Raw genomic sequence first — 22,580 nt, 5'->3', positions numbered from 1 at the left:
TTTTTTAACCAAGACCACATAATCGTAGTTTCGTCAGTCCACCGCTCGTGGCAAAGGCAGTGCAATCGACAAGCCATGCAGAATAGTGCGGTAGTGGTCGCGCTGAGCAGGATAACACGCTTTTCTGTATGTCTATTCTTTTAAGCTTACTGAGTTTGTTTTTAATCCAAACATATCATATCTATATGTTTTTGGAATCAGGAACGGACAAGGAATAAGATGAAATTGTTTTTAAATCGATTTCGGAAAATTAATTTTAATCATACTTTTCATATTTTTAATTTTCAGAGCTTGTTTGTAATCCAAACATAAGATATGTATATGTTTTTGGAATCAGAAAATGACGAAGAATAAGTTGAAATTATTTTTGGATCGTTTAATAAAAAAATAATTTTAATTACAAGTTTTCGATTTTTAATGACCAAACTCATTCACTAGTTTTTATGCCACCAAGCTGAAATGCAATACCAAAGTCCGGCCTTTGTCGAAAATTGCTTTGCCAAAATTTCAATCAATTTGAATGAAAAATAAAGGTGTGACAGTGTCGCCTCAACTTTTACAAAAATCCGGATATGACGTCATCAAAGGTATTTATCGAAAAAATAAATTTAAAAAACGTCCGGGGATATCATTCCCAGGAACTCTCATGTCAACTTTCATAAAGATCGGTCCAGTAGTTTAGTTTGAATCGCTCTACACACACACACGCACAGACAAACAGACACACACACACATACACCACGACCCTCGTCTCGATTCCCCCTCTATGTTAAAACATTTAGTCAAAACTTGACTGAATGTAAAAAGAGAGAGAGAGACAGAGACAGATACGTAGACAGAGAGACAGGCACAGAGGGACAGAGAGAGCGAGACAGAGAGAGAGAGAGAGAGACTGCGATAGAGAGAAAGAGAGAGAGAGAGTCAAACAGCAAGCTCACTGCGTACAGTGCAATAGTTTCTGGCGCGCCACCTCTCAGGTACGTTACAGAATGCTTGGCACAAACACCCCGTTGACTAGACCATTCTGGGCGAGAGGTCGCCCTTGTTGCGCTTCAGTGACCCCAGACAATGGTACTCGTGCCGAGCGCATGCTAACGTTCGCGAGCATTAGCGAGCAATACGACAAAACTATGCGTTGCCTAGAAATCGTTTGCAACCGTTCTGTTACGGTCTGCCTAAGCAACGCGCCTCCGGTGTACCAAACAAATTCCGTAGTTACGGTGGCTCGTTTGTGATCTGCTTGGTTGATAGTTGTCACTTCTAAAAGTTGTAAGCGACGATGTTGCCCGCCACAGATCTGTCTGGGCTTTTGGTGGTTGTGAAAGTTTTCATTTTTAATTGTCGATTTCTGGTTATAATCTGTCATAATAGCTTTACTGCTCGTGGTGCTGCTGCTGTTTATGCTGTCTTGCAAACGGAAACTTTTTGTTAATATTATCTAATGAAAATCTCAGTAGTATTATCATCAAGATACAAGAATGGTATGTTACTGGAACGTTTAATTTTTGACAAAACCTAAAAGGTACCTTCACTGTAGTTCGATCCAGCGGTCTTTTAAGTGGACATACAAATACTTATGATGCAGATAATAAACGTGTCTAAGACATTGTCCAAGAAACTCGTATTATTTTTAGTAGCATTAGTATTAGTCTGTCCGTTCACTAGAATGCATGTTTCATTTTGTCTTTGAGTAAACGTTGTAATAACTAACCTTTCTTGTTTTTGAGTCTTGATTTTGGCATGCTGGCAGCCTATTAATTTCGGAAACTTTGATGTTCTTTCTTAGTGAGCATCTATTCGTTGTGTCTCAGAATGGCCGTATGTTTTTGTGTGTGTGTGCAGAAAAACGAGAGAGGAATAGACTGTGATACGTGGGTGGGAAAAACGGATCAAGCGAAATCTTACAAAGGCATCAACGTGACTATAGAATGGGCGTTTGCAACGGTAAGGCTCTTTCCTGCACACTGAGATAAATAATAATAATGAGGAAACTTCTATGGCGCAAATCCTAAAAAAGTACTAAGCGCTTCAAAAAAACACCCAAAAAACATACACACACAATCAAAAACAATTCTGTACACAATGCCAAATCAAATAGTTATATACATCGAAGTAGACTTATACGAAATTTACAAAATTATCTACACACATACGTGAATGTGAAAATACATAGCAACACACAAGAAACAAGATTCATCATACAAATAGCTCAACCACTAAGGCTTAAACACGCACGCACACACATGATTACACACACACACACACACACACACACACACACACACACACACACACACACACACACACACACACACACACACACACAAATGCCATGATCCTTCAAGAAATAATGTGATTGTATTGATTATGGTGTCAAATTGCTTTAGACATTCTTTGTCAGTGCAGTGTATTGCTACTTGTAGGCAATTTGTGGACAAAACGGAATCGTTTATTGGTTTACGATTCAAAAGCTCTCATTCATATTGTTTATACTGTATATGTACGTGTGGCTTTTCTGATTCTGGTACGCTTTAAAACCAGACGGATGCCCAGGACTGGAACGTGTACCCAGAGCTACTAGAGCAGACCCAGACGCCAATCAGGATGCGACTTTGGACACCAAATGTATGTTGGGCACAACTTTACCCTATACTGGTTATTCTATTTCTTAGAGTATTGTATAATTCACAAACATTCAAATTGTATTCAGATGATTTTGTGTTGATAATATTTTCACTACTTCAGAATAATTATATTTCTGCACCAGTGCTGTGCAATAGCAACATAAGAGGAATGACCAACGTGTCACGATCATAGGGACTAGTGGTTTACACGTCGGCCTTGGAAGGGTCGGGGTTCGAATCCTGGCCGCGCCTGGTCGGTTGAAAGTGGAGATTTTCCCGATCTCTCAGGTCAACTTATATGTATGTTCCGATGCTTGAAGTGCATTTTAATTTAATTCAATTCAATTCAATACAACTTTGTTGTCTGAATGTAGAGCAAACAGCAATGTGTCCTTCACATAAACTTACAGTCCTAGTATAAGAATCACAAGCTCGAAACGTAAAACTATAATGACGAACATCTGCATACATATATCCAAAACCACACACATCCACACCCACACACTTATATACATAACCAACTACATACTCTGTGACCAACATTAATTATAAATAAGTAATGAATAAAATATGTTTAAAAAAAAACCTATATATAAATAATATTAAATAACCAAAGGGAAGTAATCGCTCTTGTGGAGTAAGCGAGAGTTAGGAGGGGGAAAGCCGCTTGTTCATTTCAATGCTTGTTATTCTCTCAGGTGCCAGGAGATTGGTTCCGTATAACTCTCGCTTACTCCATTACACATGTCCTATGCATTTAGAGCGCTTACTTCCCTTTGGTTATTCGATATCTGAATAGCGCTCTGCCTCATTTCCTTTAAGATTCTTATATATAAATAAGTCTGACGCGTATTTCAGTCAGATGGTGACGCGGGAGTGACGTACGAGTATAACGCATTCGCCTTCACGTCCGGCGAGCCTCAGATCTCCACCATCGACATCTCTTCTTGTTTCCACGGCGTGCAGCGTGCAAATCTGCGTTTCGACATTGACAGTACGTTTTCAGAATGCATGCAGCACACACATGCCTGTTGACGAAATGTCAACAACAAAAAGTCAAAAAAGCAATGCTCATACGACTCACAGGATAAGATTGTGTGTTCATGGAAGAATGATGTGAGCCGAAAAGGGGGGGGGGGGTGTGGGGTGTGTGTATGTGTGTGCGAGAGAGAGAGAGAGAGAGAGAGAGAGAGAGAGAGAGAGAGAGAGAGAGAGAGAGAGAGAGAGAGAGAGAGAGAGAGAGAGAGATATTATTCGCTGAGATGGCCGACCGGTTGTTTATTTGTGTATGTATGCAAGTGGAAGGCTTTTCCTAACCCCGTCAAAAGAGTGGACACATCTGAGGAGGTTCACTTGATTGTTAGAACGGGGGAAGGACGGCATTTGAAGTCCTTTAAGATGCTCATGGCAGAGAGCTAACCTATTTTTTCAACGTAACTAAAGTCGTTCTACATAAAAGCGTGTATTGGAGCGTGTCTAAAGTGTAAACGTATTAACAAAATTGTCGTCCCGGATTTTGTCCAGTATCACACCGTATACCCGGCTGCACTGTTAAAATCACCTCAGCCAATTTTTGGATGCGCACCTCAGCAAATTTTCTCACCCAGCACTGTAAGTTACTCCACAAAAACACCCATAATTTCACACATACGACATATCATAACATAAAAATTGTTTGCACTTTCGCCTAAGGTGTAAGTTCATCTTCTGATCGACCCGTTTCATGTTTTCAGTGTGTTTGTGAACGTTGTACTTCAAATATGTACACATATTGAAGCGTATTCTGAGTAAATTATGACTTTCCGTAGTTACTATAGAAATTCAAGCACCCGACAAGAGATGTACACACTTTTAATGTAATCAGTGGTAATTTCTTGACATCTGGGTCAAATTATATGATTTAAAATATAGCAGGAGCGTCATATTTTCTTAATGTGTGGGGACACTCGAAGATTTTTCGGCTGCACACCTCAGCCGTCTGTTTTTTTCTTCGGCTGCGCACCTCAGCCACACGTGGCTGCACACCTCAGCATTTGTTTCAAAGAAACAATCTGAAATCCATTGTGTACACATTGTGTATCCATCTAGGTGTATGGAAAATCATATTCTGCTTGTGTATGCCGATTTTGTGCTCTCTCTCTCTCTCTCTCTCTCTCTCTCTCTCTCTCTCTCTCTCTCTCTCTCTCTCTCTCTCTCTCTCCAAATGTGAATAATGATCCTAAGCAACACAACGCATATTTTTACACAACGCAACACAACTGGCAACACTCCATCACTAGCCACTGATCACTAGCCACTGGAATAATTACAACCGTTATATGATCACACCGAAAAGACTTCTTGTCTGTTACTTAGTTATATCAGATCAACTTATAATACAAGTTATCTGGTTATATACATGAACCAGTACAAACTTAATCAAGGTATAACTCTGGTATTTGAAGTCGAAGGGGTAGCAAGCCAAAGCACCACCACTCATTGATAATTGCTATACCCTAATAAAGGGATTTTCTAAGATATTATTGTTGTGGCTATCCTGAAATAAAAAGCATGCTATTTTTCACCTGGCGTGAACCCTCTTCAACTCGCGGCGGAATTATTTTAATTGCTCGTCAATTTCAATCGTCAATTGCAATCGTCAATTTCAAGGAGACACTCTTTGAGGCCATGTTCAAGGGACACAACGTTTTTTACTTGTGATCGCTTACCTGTTCTCTCTGTTGCTACGAAATTACGTCCCCTGTCTGCTAAACTAATATCGACAGAAAAGAGTAGCATGATTAAACAAATTCAAACAACCGGGTTTCAGTGCCCATGCCCTAAACAGACTATTTTTTGCCTAACGGATCCAATGCTCAATGAACAAAAGCACTGTCAGAACCCCTGAGCATTGATTTTAGTCTGTTTCTAGCCTCCAATTATCAATATTTAGTTATGCCAACTAAATGTTTCGATGTTTAGTAAGAAATAAAATAATTACCTGTTTAAAAACAATATTCACTGATGAGACCCAAAAGAAACAACGCGTGTAGTTTGCAGGAACTTCGCGCACTGCAATGCTCATCAATGATCCGTTTCAGTTCCGTTTCCGTCGTTGTCTCGGTTATGATAAGTTAGTAGAGACTGTGTTAATTTTTGTTCACAAGCTTTAGAAGAATTAGAAAGAAAGTCTGGAATGTGGACAGGGAGAAGGTTGGCGCCTATTCGAAAATTTTTAAGTAAATTTTCATTTCATTAATATACTTACCCGAATCACATAAAAGCATTGACGCAGTCTTACATGCAAAAGGTCTGAAAAGGCTACCCGTCTTAAACAATTTTAAAGGGGAGCAACCCAACACAAAAAGTGTAAACAGGCAAGGTAGTGACCATCTACCCAGGGAGTTACCTCCCATCTAGGGTTATGTGACGTCACTTCCCCCTGTAAACACCACATGCTTCATACGACTTAATAGACTAAAAATCATATGCGGGGTTGGCGGGAGGGCATACACTATGTGATTCGGGTAAGTATATTAATGAAATGAAAATTTACTTAAAAATTTTCGATTAAATTACATATTCTTACTCCGAATCACATAAAAGCAGATAGCTTCAACAAGGCGGTGGGAAAGAAAAATCCAACTCACTCTAAAAACCTTGCCAAAACCCTGGCCTGCTGCCAAAAGGTCAGGAAAAGGGCCCAGTGAGAAAGAAAAACTAACTCACTCTAACCCTTGCCAGGAACTGGCCCACTGCCAAAAGCAGAAAAGGACCTGAGAACCATCCTGATTGACAGTCGTGATGTCTCTCAGGCAAAAGTTGCGAAAGACAACATCAGAGAGCCAGAAATGTGTGCCCAGCACTTCTTCCAATCTCCTGGACCAAGCGACCCAGAAAGAGAACCCAGCCTTGGATTAAGCCGAGCCGAGTAGAGAGGGAAAGACAAGCTGCCCCCCCCCCCCCCCTTTCGGATGGAAGGAAATGCACATGCACCGAAAAAACGATCTATGCATAAGGTAGTCCGATCAGTGAGGTGAGGGACAAACCTCGCGGCGACCATAAGACGATCACGCCGAAGTAATCAAACTTAGGAATGGCGTGAAGCCCAAGTCGGTGAACCTCTTACTTCCGGCCGAAACTGGAAGCAGCTGTCGCGGACGACTGCTGACGTAAGTCGAAGCTCGAACCGGGCGTGACAGTAGCCTGTGCACTAGCTGGTGAACCTCTTACTTCCGGCCGAAGCTGGAAGCAGCTGTCGCGGACGACTGCTGACGTAAGTCGAAGCTCGAACCGGACGTGACAGTAGCCTGTGCACTAGCTGGTGAACCTCTTACTTCCCGGGCGGCCGAAGCTGGAAGCAGCTGTCGCGAACGACTGCTGACGTAAGTCGAAGCTCGAACCGGACGTGACAGTAGCCTGTGCACTAGCCAGTGAACCTCTTACTTCCGGCCGAAGCTGGAAGCAGCTGTCGCGGACGACTGCTGACGTAAGTCGAAGCTCGAACCGGACGTGACAGTAGCCTGTGCACTAGCCAGTGAACCTCTTACTTCCGGCCGAAACTGGAAGCAGCTGTCGCGGACGACTAATGACTAAAAGCCAGAGTGTTACAGAACAGTCTGCTTGAAGGTAAATGAAAGAAATTCGAAAACCCCAAGTAAACTTCGTAGCCAAAAACCTGAGAGAGGAGATAAGCCACAAAGAATGACTCCTCCAACATGCATTGCCAAAGACAATGTCCCCTCAGGAAAATCTGAATGTTACTTCCGAGGCCAACTCAAGCGCAACTTAAGTTTGGACGAAACACCAGAACACGTCTGATCGCTAGAGAAAGACGGAGTCAGACTCTGCGAAAGACGCCCAGGACCAAGTCCAGCAGCTTGTGGCAAACTGAGAAGAACGGGGAAGCCCGAAAACGGGAGTTCCACTCAAACGGCAATCGTCCTATCTCATCTCCTGCCTAAGATGAAATAAAGGAAAGAAAGTCGAAGTCCGAAGCCACAAGAACAGGGAAAACAACAACCATCCCGCCCACAGGTGGAATGGCTGTTGCACCAGCCGAGGCTAAAAAACCCTGGATGCCCTAAGGTCAGCCGCTGTTCCGAAACTCAGACGTACCTAGAAACGTCTGTGAAAGAAACAACCTCTCCGGTAAAACCGGAAGTGCCACTGCAGCAGCCCGTGGCTGAACTGCTGTTACACAACTGAGGACTGAAGCTGTAGAAACCGAAGGACAGCGCTAGCACCGACCAGAAGAGACCTCAGCGGGTGCTCGAGCTGATGGGCCTAGACACCGTGAAAGGATCGGCTGACGCATAAATAAATATGCACTCATTAGATCAATGGGAGTCCCCCGACCTCACCACTCCCACAAACTATTGGCTGTGTACAGAGACCATCCAATGAAAACTTGCAAGGAGAAGACCCGCCCCGCCATCACCAAAGTGGAGGGCGGAGGGGGGGGGTGAGACCGGGGGCACTTCCTTGGGGAGAGAGGCTAGCCTAGGGCTGCCCTTCTCCCTGCCCAAAGGTGATCTAATTCTCGAGAATCAGACAGAGACTGCCCATTGGCCGCCTGCTGAAAACATCCCGAGGCCCGAGCCTGCTTCCCGTGAGGAGGCTAGCTCTGCTTTAACCCTTGTAGAGAGAAGTCAGAGATCCGCTGATCTCTAACCCACGGGATCTACTTTGCTTTCTGGTAAAAACACCGAAGTTCAAAAAGCAGATCCCTCTACTCCGATCAAAGCCCAGATGTCCCTCCTAGCCTGCTCAGAGACCTGAGCATGCGAGAGAAACAAGTCCTCCCTACACCCGACTGTAAAGCGAGGTGAAGGGAGGACAGCCTCTTTGTTCCTCGTTCGCCTTAGCCAGGCTGAACGAGTGGAGATGCCATCAGTGTCCTGACACACACTAAGCGTGAAATGTTTAGTGACTCCAGGAAAGAGCGCGAGAGCGCTCTGACGATCATCTCCGAAAAAGAGGCAAATTCCAAAAACTGACGTCCAAATTCCTCTAAGTTCCTGCGTTCCCATTAAGGTGTACGCGGAAGAGCAAGACGCCAGCAAAATCCGACCCAGCTTCAGCCAAGAGAACTTCCTATGACAGGAAGAAACAAAAGACGAAGCCTGAGTAGCCGAAGACAGCCGAGGCTGCGCGTGTTCCGGAACTGACCCGTGAAAACCGAGCAGCAGAACCGGAACCCGTGGATACCACTTCCGGTAGGAGATGGCCAGCCAAAACCTGCGGAAGATGGTACCCACATTGAAGGTGACTATCAAACCGGAAGTAGGAAAAACTCCTCCTTCGCGGAACGGAAGTCCGACATCGCTGAATGCAACCAAAGAGGAAGCCAATGTCCCTTAATAAAAAATCTGGAAGTAATCTCCATCGAGGCCTCGAGAGAAGCCGAGAGATTCGACAGAACGTGTCTGGTCTCTGGCTAAAGGCTGTATAACAGAATAGCCCAGAGACCTGACACTGACCGAAGTCACAGTTGCAAGTGGAAAGCTACTGAACAGGATAACCGGAAAACCGGAAACCCGTTCAACCGGAAACCGTCCTGTCTCACCCCTCCCGTAAGAGGGTAAGACAAAGAGGAGGTAACATCCGAAGCCGCCAGAACTGAATAGACAGTAGACGCAACACCCGACCAGTGAAGTGACTACCGTCCCGGCCGAGGCTGAAAGCCTGCATGCCCATAGGCCAGCCGACGTTCCTCACTTCGCTAACAGTGATAGGAAGGAGAACGATGCATCCGGACAAAGCCGGAAACGCAACAGACAAAACCGCACAATGCGGAAGCAAATGTTGCGTGGACTGAGGACAGAAGACCGAACGCCCGTAGGCTAGTCCGCGGTCAACTCCAGTAGAGACACACAGTGTAATCGCAAAGGAGGACCTATGCTCCCGGTAAACCGGAATGACGACTGTCCGGATGTCCGTAGGACGTATCCTGTTCCTCACTCACTGACCTCCGTATAGGCGCAGCAGGGGGAGGAACGGCAACTCCGGGCTGAGCCGGAAAAGCAACGGACGAAGCCGCATAAACGGAACCGCCTGTTGCGATGACTAAGGCCGAGGCCAGAACGCCCAAGGCCAGTCAACGGTCAACCCCAGCCATGACCTCTGTGAGTGCACGGGATGGAGGACCTTCGTTTTCGGGAAAACCCGGAAGCGCGACTCCCGAAAAGGGAAGCCGCCCTTGCCTATTCACAGCCGTGCACGCAATGCAAACAGGCTTAGAAAGAGCAGAAGATTAAGCAACGGACGAAGCCGCATACAGCGGCAGCGTCTGCTGCGAGGACTGGGTCCGGAAGCCCGGTTGCCCGGTTGCCCGAAGGCCAGTCCACAGTCGACACCAGCAGGGACCTTCGTGGGTGTGCCAGATTGACCTTCGCTTCCGGGAAAACCCGGAAACGCGACTCCCGCAAGCGGAAGCCGCCCTTGCTCAGTCACGGCCGTACACGCTGTGCGATCAGGCCTAGAAAGAGCAGCATATCCTGACTAGCAGGAAGTTTTGCAGTCGACACCAGCAGGGACCTTCGTGGGTGTGCCAGATTGACCTTCGCCTCCGGGTAAACCCGGAAACGCGACTCCCGCAAGCGGAAGCCGCCATTGCTCAGTCATAGCCCTCTCGCTATACGATCGGAACTAAGACGAGCAGCATATCCTGACGGGCAGGAAGTTTGCAGGTAGTGAGCCTGCGACCAAGAACTGTTGCTCAAAAGAGAGCGTCCGGTGGCTTCACGAGAGCCAGTGGAGCAGTTCGACTTACCGTCCATGCCCCCCAAAGGGGCAGCAGACGCAGCTGAAGGCCCGCGGCCGGAAGCCGTGGCCGACAGGAAGCCAAAGAGTGGCCGTCACCCGCCGCCGGCGGAAGTACAACGCTGGAGACGGCGTGTGAAGCTGCACTCTTCCCTCCCAAACTGCGAAACTCTGGAAAAAGAGAGCAAAACAGTATAGACACCAGAGCGCCGCGCTCCGATGCCGAGAGGGAAAGCAAGAAGCAAGACACGTCACAGACGTGCTAAACTGCCCCCCAAATTCATTTGGGGCAGAATAAGTAACGGACAAAGCGGTTATACATGCTTAGTACGAAACAACAACAAATGCCAATGGTCTGAAAGACCAATGACACACACCTAGCCATGTTATCTCACCGTCAGACACGCTGACGCAGACAACAGGCGGCAAACAAAGAGTTACTGAAAATTAACAAGTCCAAAACGGACGGAAAATTTAGCAACTACAACAACCTTCCTGTCAAACTAATGACTAAAAAAGGAAGCGCTTACCAACTAACAAAGCAGAAGGCAAGTAAAGAGGTAAAATAAGGTTTACCTATCCAAAATATAGGCCGTGCCACATTCGCCGTCAGCTAAGCTGACAAGCAAACGTGGAGCCCCAAAATGCGTTACTGAAAAATTTTACAAGTCCGCAAAAACGGACGAAAAGTCAGCAACTACAACAACATTCTTGTCAAAATAATGACCAAAATGGAAAGAGCTCACCAAACACGTAAAGGCAAGCCGTTAAGACGGGTTAGGCGGCCGGTGGGTGTCCTTACAAACACCAGCACTCAGCCACACACGGAGCCAAAAAATTCGACGACCTCTCTGCTGTAGGCTGAAATGTCGTATGAAGCATGTGGTGTTTACAGGGGGAAGTGACGTCACATAACCCTAGATGGGAGGTAACTCCCTGGGTAGATGGTCACTACCTTGCCTGTTTACACTTTTTGTGTTGGGTTGCTCCCCTTTAAAATTGTTTAAGACGGGTAGCCTTTTCAGACCTTTTGCATGTAAGACTGCGTCAATGCTTTTATGTGATTCGGAGTAAGAATATGTAATTTAATACGCCTTCAGACGGGTCTATGTAGTCGGCTAGACGTTAAACAATTAAAAGAAACCCTCTATTATAGGCAAAATAGACACGAATCGAAGCTGAGGTGTGTCGCCGAGTTAGCATTAAAATGGCTGAGGTGCATCGCCCAGCGCGGCTGAGGTGTGCAGCCGAAAAATCGTCGAGTGTCCCCACAGATTAAAGAAATATGACGCTCCTGCTATATTTTAAATCATATAATTTGACCCAGATGTCAAGGAATGACCACTGATTACATTAAAAGTGTGTTCATCTCTTGTCAGGTGCTTGAATTTCTATAGTAACTACGGAAAGTCATAATTTACTCAGAATACGCTTCAATAGGTGTAAATATTTGAAGTACAACGTTCACAAACACACTGAAAACATGAAACGGGTCGATCAGCAGATAAACTTACCTCTCAGGCGAAAGTGCAAACAATTTTTATGTTATGATAATTATGTCGTGTGTGTGAAATTATGGGTGTTTTTGTGGAGTAACTTACAGCGCTGGGTGAGAAAATTTGCTGAGGTGCGCATCCGAAAATTGGCTGAGGTGATTTCACAGTGCAGCCGGGTATACGGTGTGAGTATTCTTCGGTCAGTTTAAAAAATGTGAACAATTAAACGCCAGCCAGTCCAGTCCACGTTTACTTCAGCTTTGCAGAGTATATTCTCTTTGGACTCTTTTCTTCTTCTTTGTACTCCCACGTTCGCTCATGTTTTTGCACGAGTGGTTTTTTTTCGTGCTGCAAACCCGGCAGCCATACGCCGCTTTAGGCATTTTTCTGTTTTTATAACCCACCGAACTCTGACATGGATTACAGGATCTTTTCCGTGCGCACTTGGTCTAGTGCTTGTGTGTACACACGAAAGGGGATAAGGCACTAGCAGGTCTGCACATCAGTTGACCTGGGAGATCGGAAAAATCTCCAGGCGCGGCCGGGATTCCAACCCGCGACCTTCTGCATAGTCTTTTTTACATTTAGTCAAGTTTTGACTAAATGTTTTAACGTAGAGGGGGAATCGAGACGAGGGTCGTGGTGTATGTGTGTGTGTGTGTGTGTGTGTGTCTGTGTGTGTGTGTAGAGCGATTCAGACTAAACTACTGGACCGATCTTTATGAAATTTGACATGAGAGTTCCTGGGTATGAAATCCCCATACGTTTTTTTCATTTTTTTGGCTCACGTAAGTGTAGCCTATGCGATCGTAACTTTGTCTGTCTGTGCGTGCGTTTGTGCGTGTGTGTGTGCGTGTGTGTGTATGTCTGTGGTAGAAACTTTAACATTTCCGAGTCTATGTGTGAGTGGTTATCCAAGACTATGGATAAAGCTCGCATAAGATTACGTCACGGTCAAAAGTGTTTGACGTCAATTAATGCATCATGACGGCATGCCTCCCTGTAGTCTTTCTCTCTCGCGTGGTGTGTGTGGTCTCGGTCATTGTTATTTTGAGCGGGCCGAGACTATTTGGCAGTCGTGTCCCTGTAAGTAGGCTACATGCAGACACAGACAGATCTAGATCTAGTGTCTCTCTTTCTTGCACAGTCGTCACCTAAGCTTACTGTGTGTGTGGGTGTGTATGTGTGACGGAGTGATTGAGTTTGTGTTACTGTTTGTCTATTTCTTACGTGAGCCTTGAAGGCTTCGCCTCTTGTTGATAAATGTCTTTGATGACGTCATATCCGGCTTTTCGTGAAAGTTGAGGCGGCACTGTCACGCCCTCATTTTTCAACCAAATTGGTTGAAATTTTTGTCAAGTAATGTTCGACGAAGCCCGGACTTCGGTATTGCATTTCAGCTTGGTGGCTTAAAAATTACTTAATGACTTTGGTCATTAAAAAACTGAAAATTGTAAAAAAAATATTTTTTTTTATAAAACGATCCAAATTTACATTCATCTTATTCTCCATCATTTGTTGATTCCAAAAACATAGAAATATGTTATATTTGGATTAAAAACAAGCTCTGAAAATTAAATATATAAAAATTATGATCAAAATTAAATTTTCGGAATCAATTTAAAAACACTTTCATCTTATTCCTTGTCGGTTCCTGATTTCAAAAACATATAGATATGATATGTTTGGATTACAAACACGCTCAGAAAGTTAAAACGAAGAGAGGTACAGAAAAGCGTGCTATCCTTCTCAGCGCAAGTACTACCCCGCTCTTCTTGTCAATTTCACTGCCTTTGCCGTGAGCGGTGGACTGACGATGCTACGAGTATACGGTCTTGCTGCGTTGCATTGCGTTCAGTTTCATTCTGTGAGTTCGACAGCTACTTGACTAAATGTTGTATTTTCGCCTTACGCGACTTGTTTCTGATTGGACGAGTTGGTATACTTACGTGTTTCTGTTGCCGTCTGTTGTGTCGCTCTTTTTAATTTTTTCAAATAAAATGTCGACGCTGGCCGCGAACGTACTTTTCAAATGCCTTTTCTATACCTCTCGTTTTATTTGTCTCAGCGAGAGAATCTGAACAGAGCAAGTTAGAGACCCCGAGCTGTTTATATTCCTTATTACACCCCCGGTATAGGGGTGTGTATAGGTTTCACTCGATGTGTTTGTGTGTTTGTTTGTGTTCGCAAGTAGATCTCAAGAATGAACGGACCGATCGTCACCAAACTTGGTGAACAGGTTCTATACATTCCTGAGACGGTCCTTACAAAAATTGGGACCAGTCAAACACACGGTTAGGGAGTTATTGGTGGATTTTGGTTTTTTGGGGGGATCAACTACGGCATAACTCTTCCTTATCTTCTCCATGTTTTCAGCGTTTACCTCCCTTCCTTCGTATGGTGCACTGTAGTATGAGGGGGGGCATCTTCGGATATTCCCGGCGTTCTGTTACTATTTTTAGAAGGTCACCGCAGTGTCCAGAACGTAAATTGGACCCGTAAATTATCCTCACTGTAAAAGTGCAAAGGTCGAATCAATTTATAGCCACGCGAAAAATACACTCTCATCTATCTCTATATATTTATACAATAGATATAGATATATATATACGGCTTCTCTGTGTGTGTGTGTTTGAGTGTGTCTGTAGAAAACACCTGTGTATTGCACAGTTCTGTTTGTGATGTGGTACATAGGGCGTCGTCGACAAGAATGGGACTCGACATGATATGATCAGGAATGGCATTATGGCCCCTGAATCATGTTCGTGCTGTTCCCATTCCACGAGTCTGGAAGGGAACGAAGCTTGACGGGTCCATGGTTCGAAGCCGGCGTACAGTGCGCCACTCAAGCCGGGTATTCGGCTCTACTTGCTACCCGGCGAAGCGGCAGATACACCCCGGACAAAATCTGGTCGATGAGATATTTCAATACCTGCTCTCAGCGCGCAGCGCAAACCGATTTTTTTTTTCAGGATCTTTTGTTTTCTGTATGCGGTCAGTAGGTGTTACAGAAAGAGTTATATTGATTTGTCTTTTTCTCCGCCTGTCTCTTTGTCCACTCAATCAACTTATTTTAACCACACTTGTTAGCAGTGTCTTCTCAGTTGGTGGCAGTGAGAATGGTAAGGACGGGGGTGTTTTTCCTACCTCGGAGGAATTTCTTGTTAAGTCTTGGTTTTATTTGTTTTAGTTCTTAAACTGATGACTTTACAAGTTACGCCGTGCAGCGGTGTAATCTCATCCGCTCTAGTTGTTGCTTTTGGAACTTTCCTTGTTTGGTTGGTTGCTAGTCTTTTTCCCCCAAGGCTGGTTCTACGAAATTTGTTAAATCATTTGGAGGTTATTATCAGTTTTACCACAAGTTTACAAAGAAAGGTTGGGGAGCGATACCTTCTGCAAGTCCAGATCATCACGGCATTACTGAGAGTGTTGGTTACTCCAGCGTTCGTAGACTGGTGGTGCCTTGCGATTTTTGTTCAGATAGAACCCTTCCTTAAAGCCATATGTACTCGATGACTATACACGCTAATTGCTTTACCAACAGCTGGAGACAGACTAAATTAAGTTCCCTGCAAAATATTGTGGTCTAGGACCCCTTAAATGTTGAGATATTTGAATTTTCATTTTGATCTGGATCGTCCTATTTATAGATTTGGCAACACATGTAACGTTGATGCAAGGGAGAGAACACCGCGGCTTTGTTGACATCCTCACTTTTTCAGAGGCTAGAACAAGCTGTAATGCATGTATTATGGTCCGCGCATGGTGACGTATCGTCATTATATGGTCTTATGGTGCGTTTGACATCGATTGTGGGCAAACTACACTTTGTAAACACGGGAGTGCGTTAGTATGCCTTTAAATATGCACAGTTGCTATCGAATAAACTGTCCAAACACCTGCGAGAGCCTTCAAACCGTATGTTTTAATAGCTGCGAAAGTATACAAGAGATTTGGAAGGTGTTTGTAGGAAAAAGTTCTTGAATCCGCAATTGTGTGTAAACGCATACGCGTTCCGTGGTACTTCCCTTAATAAACGAAAGGAAATAATCATGTTTTCACAGTCTTGGACAAACAGGTCTCACTTTCATGGCCAGCTGAAACTATTCTCTCTCTTTTTGTCTTTGTCTGTGTGTCTGCATGCATACTCTGCCACTCTCGGAAAAAATAAAGTTCAATTCTCTCTCGCTTGGTTGTAAAAGGCCAAACAAAAATATATGTTGGTTTAGAGTAACGTGACCAAAAAAGATAGGGTCGGTAGTTCGGCTTTAAAAAAAAAAAAATATTCAAATTTTATTTGTTAAATTCAGTCGATTTTAAAGCAGGTTTCTTCCCTTAGTATGGTTCGCAAAATGTGCCAACATTTTAGTTTTAGTTTTAGTTTTTTTGAGAAATGAAAAAAAAAGGTTTTAGGGTCGGCGGGAAAAAATAGGGTCGGTCGGGTTACCCTAAACCAACATATATGTTTTTGTGTGGCCAAATTGGATTGGAAGAACAAAGCCATGAAGGTTTAGGTGTGGTTGTTAATAAGACATTGTCTGGGAGATATGATGCAAACTGAAATGTGCCAGATTCTCTGTTAAAGGCACAGTAAGCCTCCCGTAAACCATCACAGAGCTCCCCGAGCGTCTAAATACAGTACAAGCATACTTCCATTTGAACGCTCACCGAACGGGAACATCCTGGCTGCTTTCTGTCGAGCGTGAGACATTTTCAAAGAATTTATTTTCGTAGACTTGTTCGTTAACAACAACGGCGCCTCGTTTTTGCGCTAGACCTAACTTTTAAAATCTAAATAATAAATTGACAGCTTGTTACACAAACATTCTTTAATCATAAAAGAATTCGTTTTTCATCAAGACAAGATCAGAACAATTCGAAGTTGTGAAAGTTTACAAAAAAGAAAAGCCCGGAAGCAGGGTCACGCAAGGGTCGTAGCAGACGAAGGCTTATCAGTGCAAATCGCCGTTCCTCTCAACAGTCAAAAGCCATCGCTAGAGTTCTTGTGAACCACAGCCGTTGTTTCGTGCATAAAAAACGTGCTATTGTAGATAAGCTCACATCGAGTCGCATTCATGACTAACTGACGACTGCATTGTGAAAAAGGAAAACTGGATCACCAAGGATTCACGATGGCTCAGGGGTAAGATAAACCACGCAAAAATAAATTCTTTGAAAATTGTTCGCTCTTTACGGAGGGCACCTAGGATGTTCTCAATTGGTGAGTGTTTAAATGAAAGGGTGTTTGTACTGTGTGTAAAAGCCTGACCGTATCTGTGATGGTTTACGGGAGGCTTACTCTGCCTTTAATAGTGCTTTATGTTATCTAAAATTAATCACAATCTGTAATGCGGACGAAAGGAAATTATATTTGGCAGGAAGGACTGTGCCTGTGGGCTGAATCTGTGTTCATCTCTTTCAGGTTCCTACAGCCAGACAGTGACCCAGAACGTGATGGCATTCAAGGCAGCCCTCATGGATTCAATCTCCATTTTTGTGGGCATTTCATCGCTCAGGACTTCTGACATTAAGGCGAGTCGTTTTTACATTTAGTCAAGTTTTGACTAAATGTTTTAACATAGAGGGGGAATAGAAACGAGGGTCGTGGTGTATGTGTGTGTGTGTGTGTGTGTGTGTGTGTGTGTGTGTGTGTGTGTGTGTGTGTGTGTGTGTGTGTGTGTGTGCGTGCGTGTAGATCGATTCAGACCAAACTACTGGACCGATCTTTATGAAATTTTACATGAGAGTTGCTGGGAATGATATCCCCGAACATATTTTTCTTTTTTTCGATAAATACCTTTGATGACGTCATATCCGGCTTTTTGTAAAAGTTGAGGCGGCACTGTCACACCCTCATTTTTCAATCAAATTGATTGACATTTTGGCCAAGCAATCTGCGGCAAAGGCCGGACTTCGGTATTGCATTTCACCTTGGTGGCTTAAAAATTAATTAATGACTTTGGTCATTAAAAATCTGAAAATTGTAAAAAACATTATTTTTTTATAAAACGATCCAAATTTACGTTCATCTTATTCTTCATCATTTTCTGATTCCAAAAACATATAAATATGTTATATTTGGATTAAAAACAAGCTCTGAAATTTAAAAATATAAAAATTATTATCAAAATAAACTGTCGAAATCAATTTAAAAACACTTTCATCTTATTCCTTGCCGGTTCCTGATTCCAAAAACATAGATATGATATGTTTGGATTAAAAACACGCTCAGAAAGTTAAAACGAAGAGTGGTACAGAAAAACGTGCTATCCTTCTCAGCGCAACTACTACCCCGCTCTTCTTGTCAATTTCACTGCCTTTGTCATGAGCGGTGGACTGACGATGCTACGATTATACGGTCTTGCTGAAAAATTGCATTGCCTTCAGTTTCATTCTGTGAGTTCGACAGCTTGACTAAATGTTGTATTTTTGCCTTACGCGACTTGTTTCTTTCTTGTTTCACGTCTTTCTTTCTTGTTTCACGTCTTTCTTTCTTGTTTCACGTCTTTCTTTCTTGTTTTTTCGTTTAATTGTCTTTCTTTTGTTTGTTTCTTTCGTCCGTTTCTTTTTTTACATTTAGTTAAGTTTTGACTAAATGTTTTAACATAGAAGGGGAATCGAGACGAGGGTCGTGGTGCGTGTGTGTGTGTGTGTGTGTGTGTGTGTGTGTATGTGTGTTTGTGTGTGTGTGTGTAGAGTGATTCAGACCAAACTACTGGACCGATCTTTATGACATTTTACATGAGGGTTCCTGGGAATGATATCCCGGGATGTTTTTCTCTTTTTTTCGATAAAACCTTTGATGACGTCATATCCCGCTTTTTGTAAAAGTTGAGGCGGCACTGTCACACCCTCTTTTTTCAATCAAATTGATTGAACTTTTGGCCAAGCAATCTTCGACAAAGGCCGGACTTCGGTATTGGATTTCAGCTTGGTGGCTTAAAAATTAATTAATTACTTTGGTCATTAAATATCTGAAAATTGTAAAAAAAAATTTTTTATAAAACGATCCAAATTTATGTTCATCTTATTCTTCATCATTTTCTGATTCCAAAAACATATAAATATGTAATATTTGGATTAAAAACAAGCTCTGAAAATTAAGAATATAAAAATGATGATCAAAATTAAATTTTCCACTTTCATCTTATTCCTCGTCGGTTCCTGATTCCAAAAACATATAGATATGATATGTTTGGATTAAAAACACGCTCAGAAAGTTCAAACGAAGAAAGGTACAGAAAAGCGTGCTATCCTTCTCAGCGCAACTACTACCCCGCTCTTCTTGTCATTTTCACTGCCTTTGCCACGAGCGGTGGACTGACGATGCTACGAGTATACGGTCTTGGTGAAAAATTGCATTGTGTTCAGTTTCATTCTGTGAGTTCGACAGCTTGACTAAATGTATTTTCGCCTTACGCGACTTGTTGTTATTTTGGTATGAGTCCTCGTACAGGCCTTCATCGTGCAAGTGTGAAAAGACATGAGCTTTTAATTTGTTTTTAATTTGTTGGGGGGAACTTTCAACATTTTTACTGTGATAGACCTAAACGAAACATGTTTTAAAAATCCAGACCACTATGTAAACTGAGAAAGGAAATAAATCATGCATGGATAGCCATATAGGCCGCCCTGATATGGCCCATCGTGGTCGGCTGGGCGTTAAGCAAACAAACAAACAAACAAGCCATATAGGTTGTAGGGACGTTATAAACAATAAACCAACCAACAAACTTCATCGTTGTAACACTCAAAGTAACCAGGTCCAATTGACAACCTCTTTGTCTTAATTGTTGTCCAGCTGTACACAACGGCAACGGCCATCACGGTCTCTCTGGACATGGTGGACAAGCCAGCCTTCGTGGGGGACTCAGCTCAGACCTTTGCCCAGAATTCTCTGGCCGACGCCCTCTCACTCTTGCTGTCCAGGACTGTCGAGAATGCTATTCAGTTCAGAATTATTGATGGAAGAGATGCCGTGGTGAGTGCATTTAAAAACGACGGTGTGTAATGTTCAATAGACGACTCCGATTAGGGGCTACCCACTCACTGAATGTGCCATGCTGACCGGCGCGCTTAATTACACTGCGTGGTCAAAGTTATGAAGAATTATGTGAAATTACGCAAATTGCTTTGTTTCAAATATGTCCATAGTGATACAGAATCAAACGAAGCTATACCTTAATTATTTTTCTTGTCAAATGTGCTTGTACGCCATTTCTTTTCTGCTTGACGTTGATTGTCAGTGTAGCTCAGTCTACGCAAAGAAAAGGCTAAGCCGTGCAAAAGCATATCCAGCACGTTTCATAAAATGAGAATGTTTGGAAATCTTCTTAGCCAGAAAAGTGTTCTAATGTTCCCATTGCTTGATGTTCCTATACATTTCTTAGCTTATAGTTGTGTTACATAGCATTGGTTTAAACTTATCGTGGCAGTTTTTGCTGGGAGTATATTGCTTGATCGGTGTTTCTTAATTGTTCTGTTCCCATTGTCGTGCATCGGTACAAAGCTTTCATGAAAAAATGTAGGGGCCGATCTCCATCGTGAAGTGCACCAACGCCCCCACTCTTTTGTGTTTTGCTGAGTGTTGGATGCTTAGGTGCATGCATAGAATAGGGGACCGTAATTCTGTCGACATTTGGTATCTTGGAAAGTCGTGCTGTCTGGAAAATAGGAGATGTGAAGGTGTTGATTCAGTAAACGGGTATAACAAAAATAATGCGTTTGAAAGATATACAATAAAACTAACAACACCCTTGTCATACTTCATTCAAGTGTTAGTGGTATTCTTTTGTTGAATTCAGTGATACATGTATTTTTTGACTTTCTTTTCAGCTTTCTTTCCTCTGATCTTTCTGTTATCTTTACTCTTTATTTTCAAAACAGTCAATCAAGCCACAGGAGAATTCTGTACGGGTTCTCTTCACTAACGGCACATGCGTAGGAAACTGTCCTGTCCACACCACTTCTGGAACCGGTGCCAATACCGGTACAGGTACAACTCCTGGAACCGGAACACAAACCATTACACGAACAACTCTTGGAACCGGTACCAAAACCGTTACACAAACAACTCCTGGAACCGGTACCAATACCGTTACACAAACAACTCCTGGAACCGGTGCCAAAACCGTTACACAAACAACTCCTGGAACCGGTACCAATACCGTTACACAAACAACTCCTGGAACCGGTACCAAAACCGTTACACAAACAACTCCTGGAACCGGAACCAAAACCGTTACACAAACAACTCCTGGAACCGGTACCAAAACCGTTACACAAACAACTCCTGGAACCGGTACCAATACCGGTAGAGGTACAACTCCTGGTACCGGTACTCATACTAGTACAGTGACGGGAACCAACGCAGGACATGGAGATAATGTTGGTCAGCTGACCTCAAAAAGTTCTGGATATTCAGGCGGTAAGTTGTTAAGGCACATTAACAGCAAAAATAGACACATGTTAAAAAAAAGAAAAAAAAGTCTAAGTCCTGTGACGCGTTATAGTGGGACGCTTCGGTACCGGGACGCTTCGGCACCGGGACGCTTCGGTACCGGGACGCTTCGTGCCCTACCCCATCCCGCATCTCTCGTCACAAGCGTGCTTTGACTCATCCACACTCAGGCCGTAACACTAACTCCTTTGTTTTTAAAGATATATTGTCTAAGCCGCTATTTTGGAGAATTTTCTGACGATTTGGACCTTAAAAAGTTCAAAGGACATTCACTGTACTGTAATTCAGAAACACTTGCAATAATTTGTTCAAAACGGCTCCGAAACTATGCCAAATAATTAAATGAATTTTAATCAGCGAGTGGTTTGCATCGCCCAGCTCTCCTGTCAGGACATCCGGTCGTCATCATTATTTATTTAGTTTTCATAGATAACCATTCAGGGGCGGATCCATGGGGGGTTTCCGGGGTTTCCGGAACCCCCCCCCCCCCCCCCCTAGCCAAAAAAAAAAAAAAAAATTGAAAATTGAAAATAAATAAAAACTTATGGCTCAGACTGCACCAGATTGCTCCATTTTCCTTGATTTTTATCAACATATTCCCATAACCCCGGATCCCCCTAGGAGCCGGCGTTTCTTTTCTAAGTGGCGATTTCAGAAAGTAGTTGGGTAATTTGTCTGCTCAGGTTACACCAGATCGGTCAATTGTAGGAAGTCAAATGTACAGTCTAGCTTACGCGTGTAAATTCCGTGTCATACAGCGGTATTCAGATTTGAAGAATAGAACGCTCAAACACTAACGCTAAGACCTTCCTCGTGTGTGTTTTCATCTATTCAACTCTGGTTGTTGTTAATGTTGATGCTGCTGTTTTTGTTGTTAGTGGTGATGTTGCTGTTGTTGTTTCTGTGTTTTGTGTTTTGTTTGCTTTTTATATTTAGTCAAGTTTTGACTAAATATTTTAACATCGAGGGGGAATCGAGACGAGGGTCGTGGTGTATGTGCGTGCGTGTGTGTGTGTGTGTGTGTCTGTGTGTGTGTGTGTAGAGCGATTCAGACTAAACTACTGGACCGATCTTTATGAAATTTGACATGAGAGTTCCTGGGTATGAAATCCCCGAACGTTTTTTTCATTTTTTTGATAAATGTCTTTGATGACGTCATATCCGGCTTTTCGTGAAAGTTGAGGCGGCACTGTCACGCCCTCATTTTTCAACCAAATTGGTTGAAATTTTGGTCAAGTAATCTTCGACGAAGCCCGG

The 22,580-nt window shown here is 43.3% G+C and overlaps 1 protein-coding gene across 1 annotated transcript in view; it reads left to right on the top strand.

The window, feature by feature from the left end:
- The window catches only part of LOC138981647 (uncharacterized), a 42,983-nt gene that overhangs the window by 17,287 nt on the left and 3,116 nt on the right, over window positions 1–22,580 (top strand). The window contains exons 8-13 of the mRNA XM_070354642.1: window positions 1,843–1,944; window positions 2,542–2,625; window positions 3,483–3,618; window positions 17,286–17,395; window positions 19,665–19,844; window positions 20,750–21,290. Of these exons, the coding sequence (XP_070210743.1) occupies window positions 1,843–1,944; window positions 2,542–2,625; window positions 3,483–3,618; window positions 17,286–17,395; window positions 19,665–19,844; window positions 20,750–21,290 (1,153 nt within the window). The remainder of the gene's footprint in view (window positions 1–1,842; window positions 1,945–2,541; window positions 2,626–3,482; window positions 3,619–17,285; window positions 17,396–19,664; window positions 19,845–20,749; window positions 21,291–22,580) is intronic.

The sequence above is a fragment of the Littorina saxatilis genome, linkage group LG12 (genome assembly GCF_037325665.1).
Source record: "Littorina saxatilis isolate snail1 linkage group LG12, US_GU_Lsax_2.0, whole genome shotgun sequence".
In the NCBI taxonomy this organism is placed as follows: Eukaryota; Metazoa; Mollusca; class Gastropoda; order Littorinimorpha; family Littorinidae; genus Littorina; species Littorina saxatilis.
This window is presented reverse-complemented; position numbering and strand designations above follow the sequence as displayed.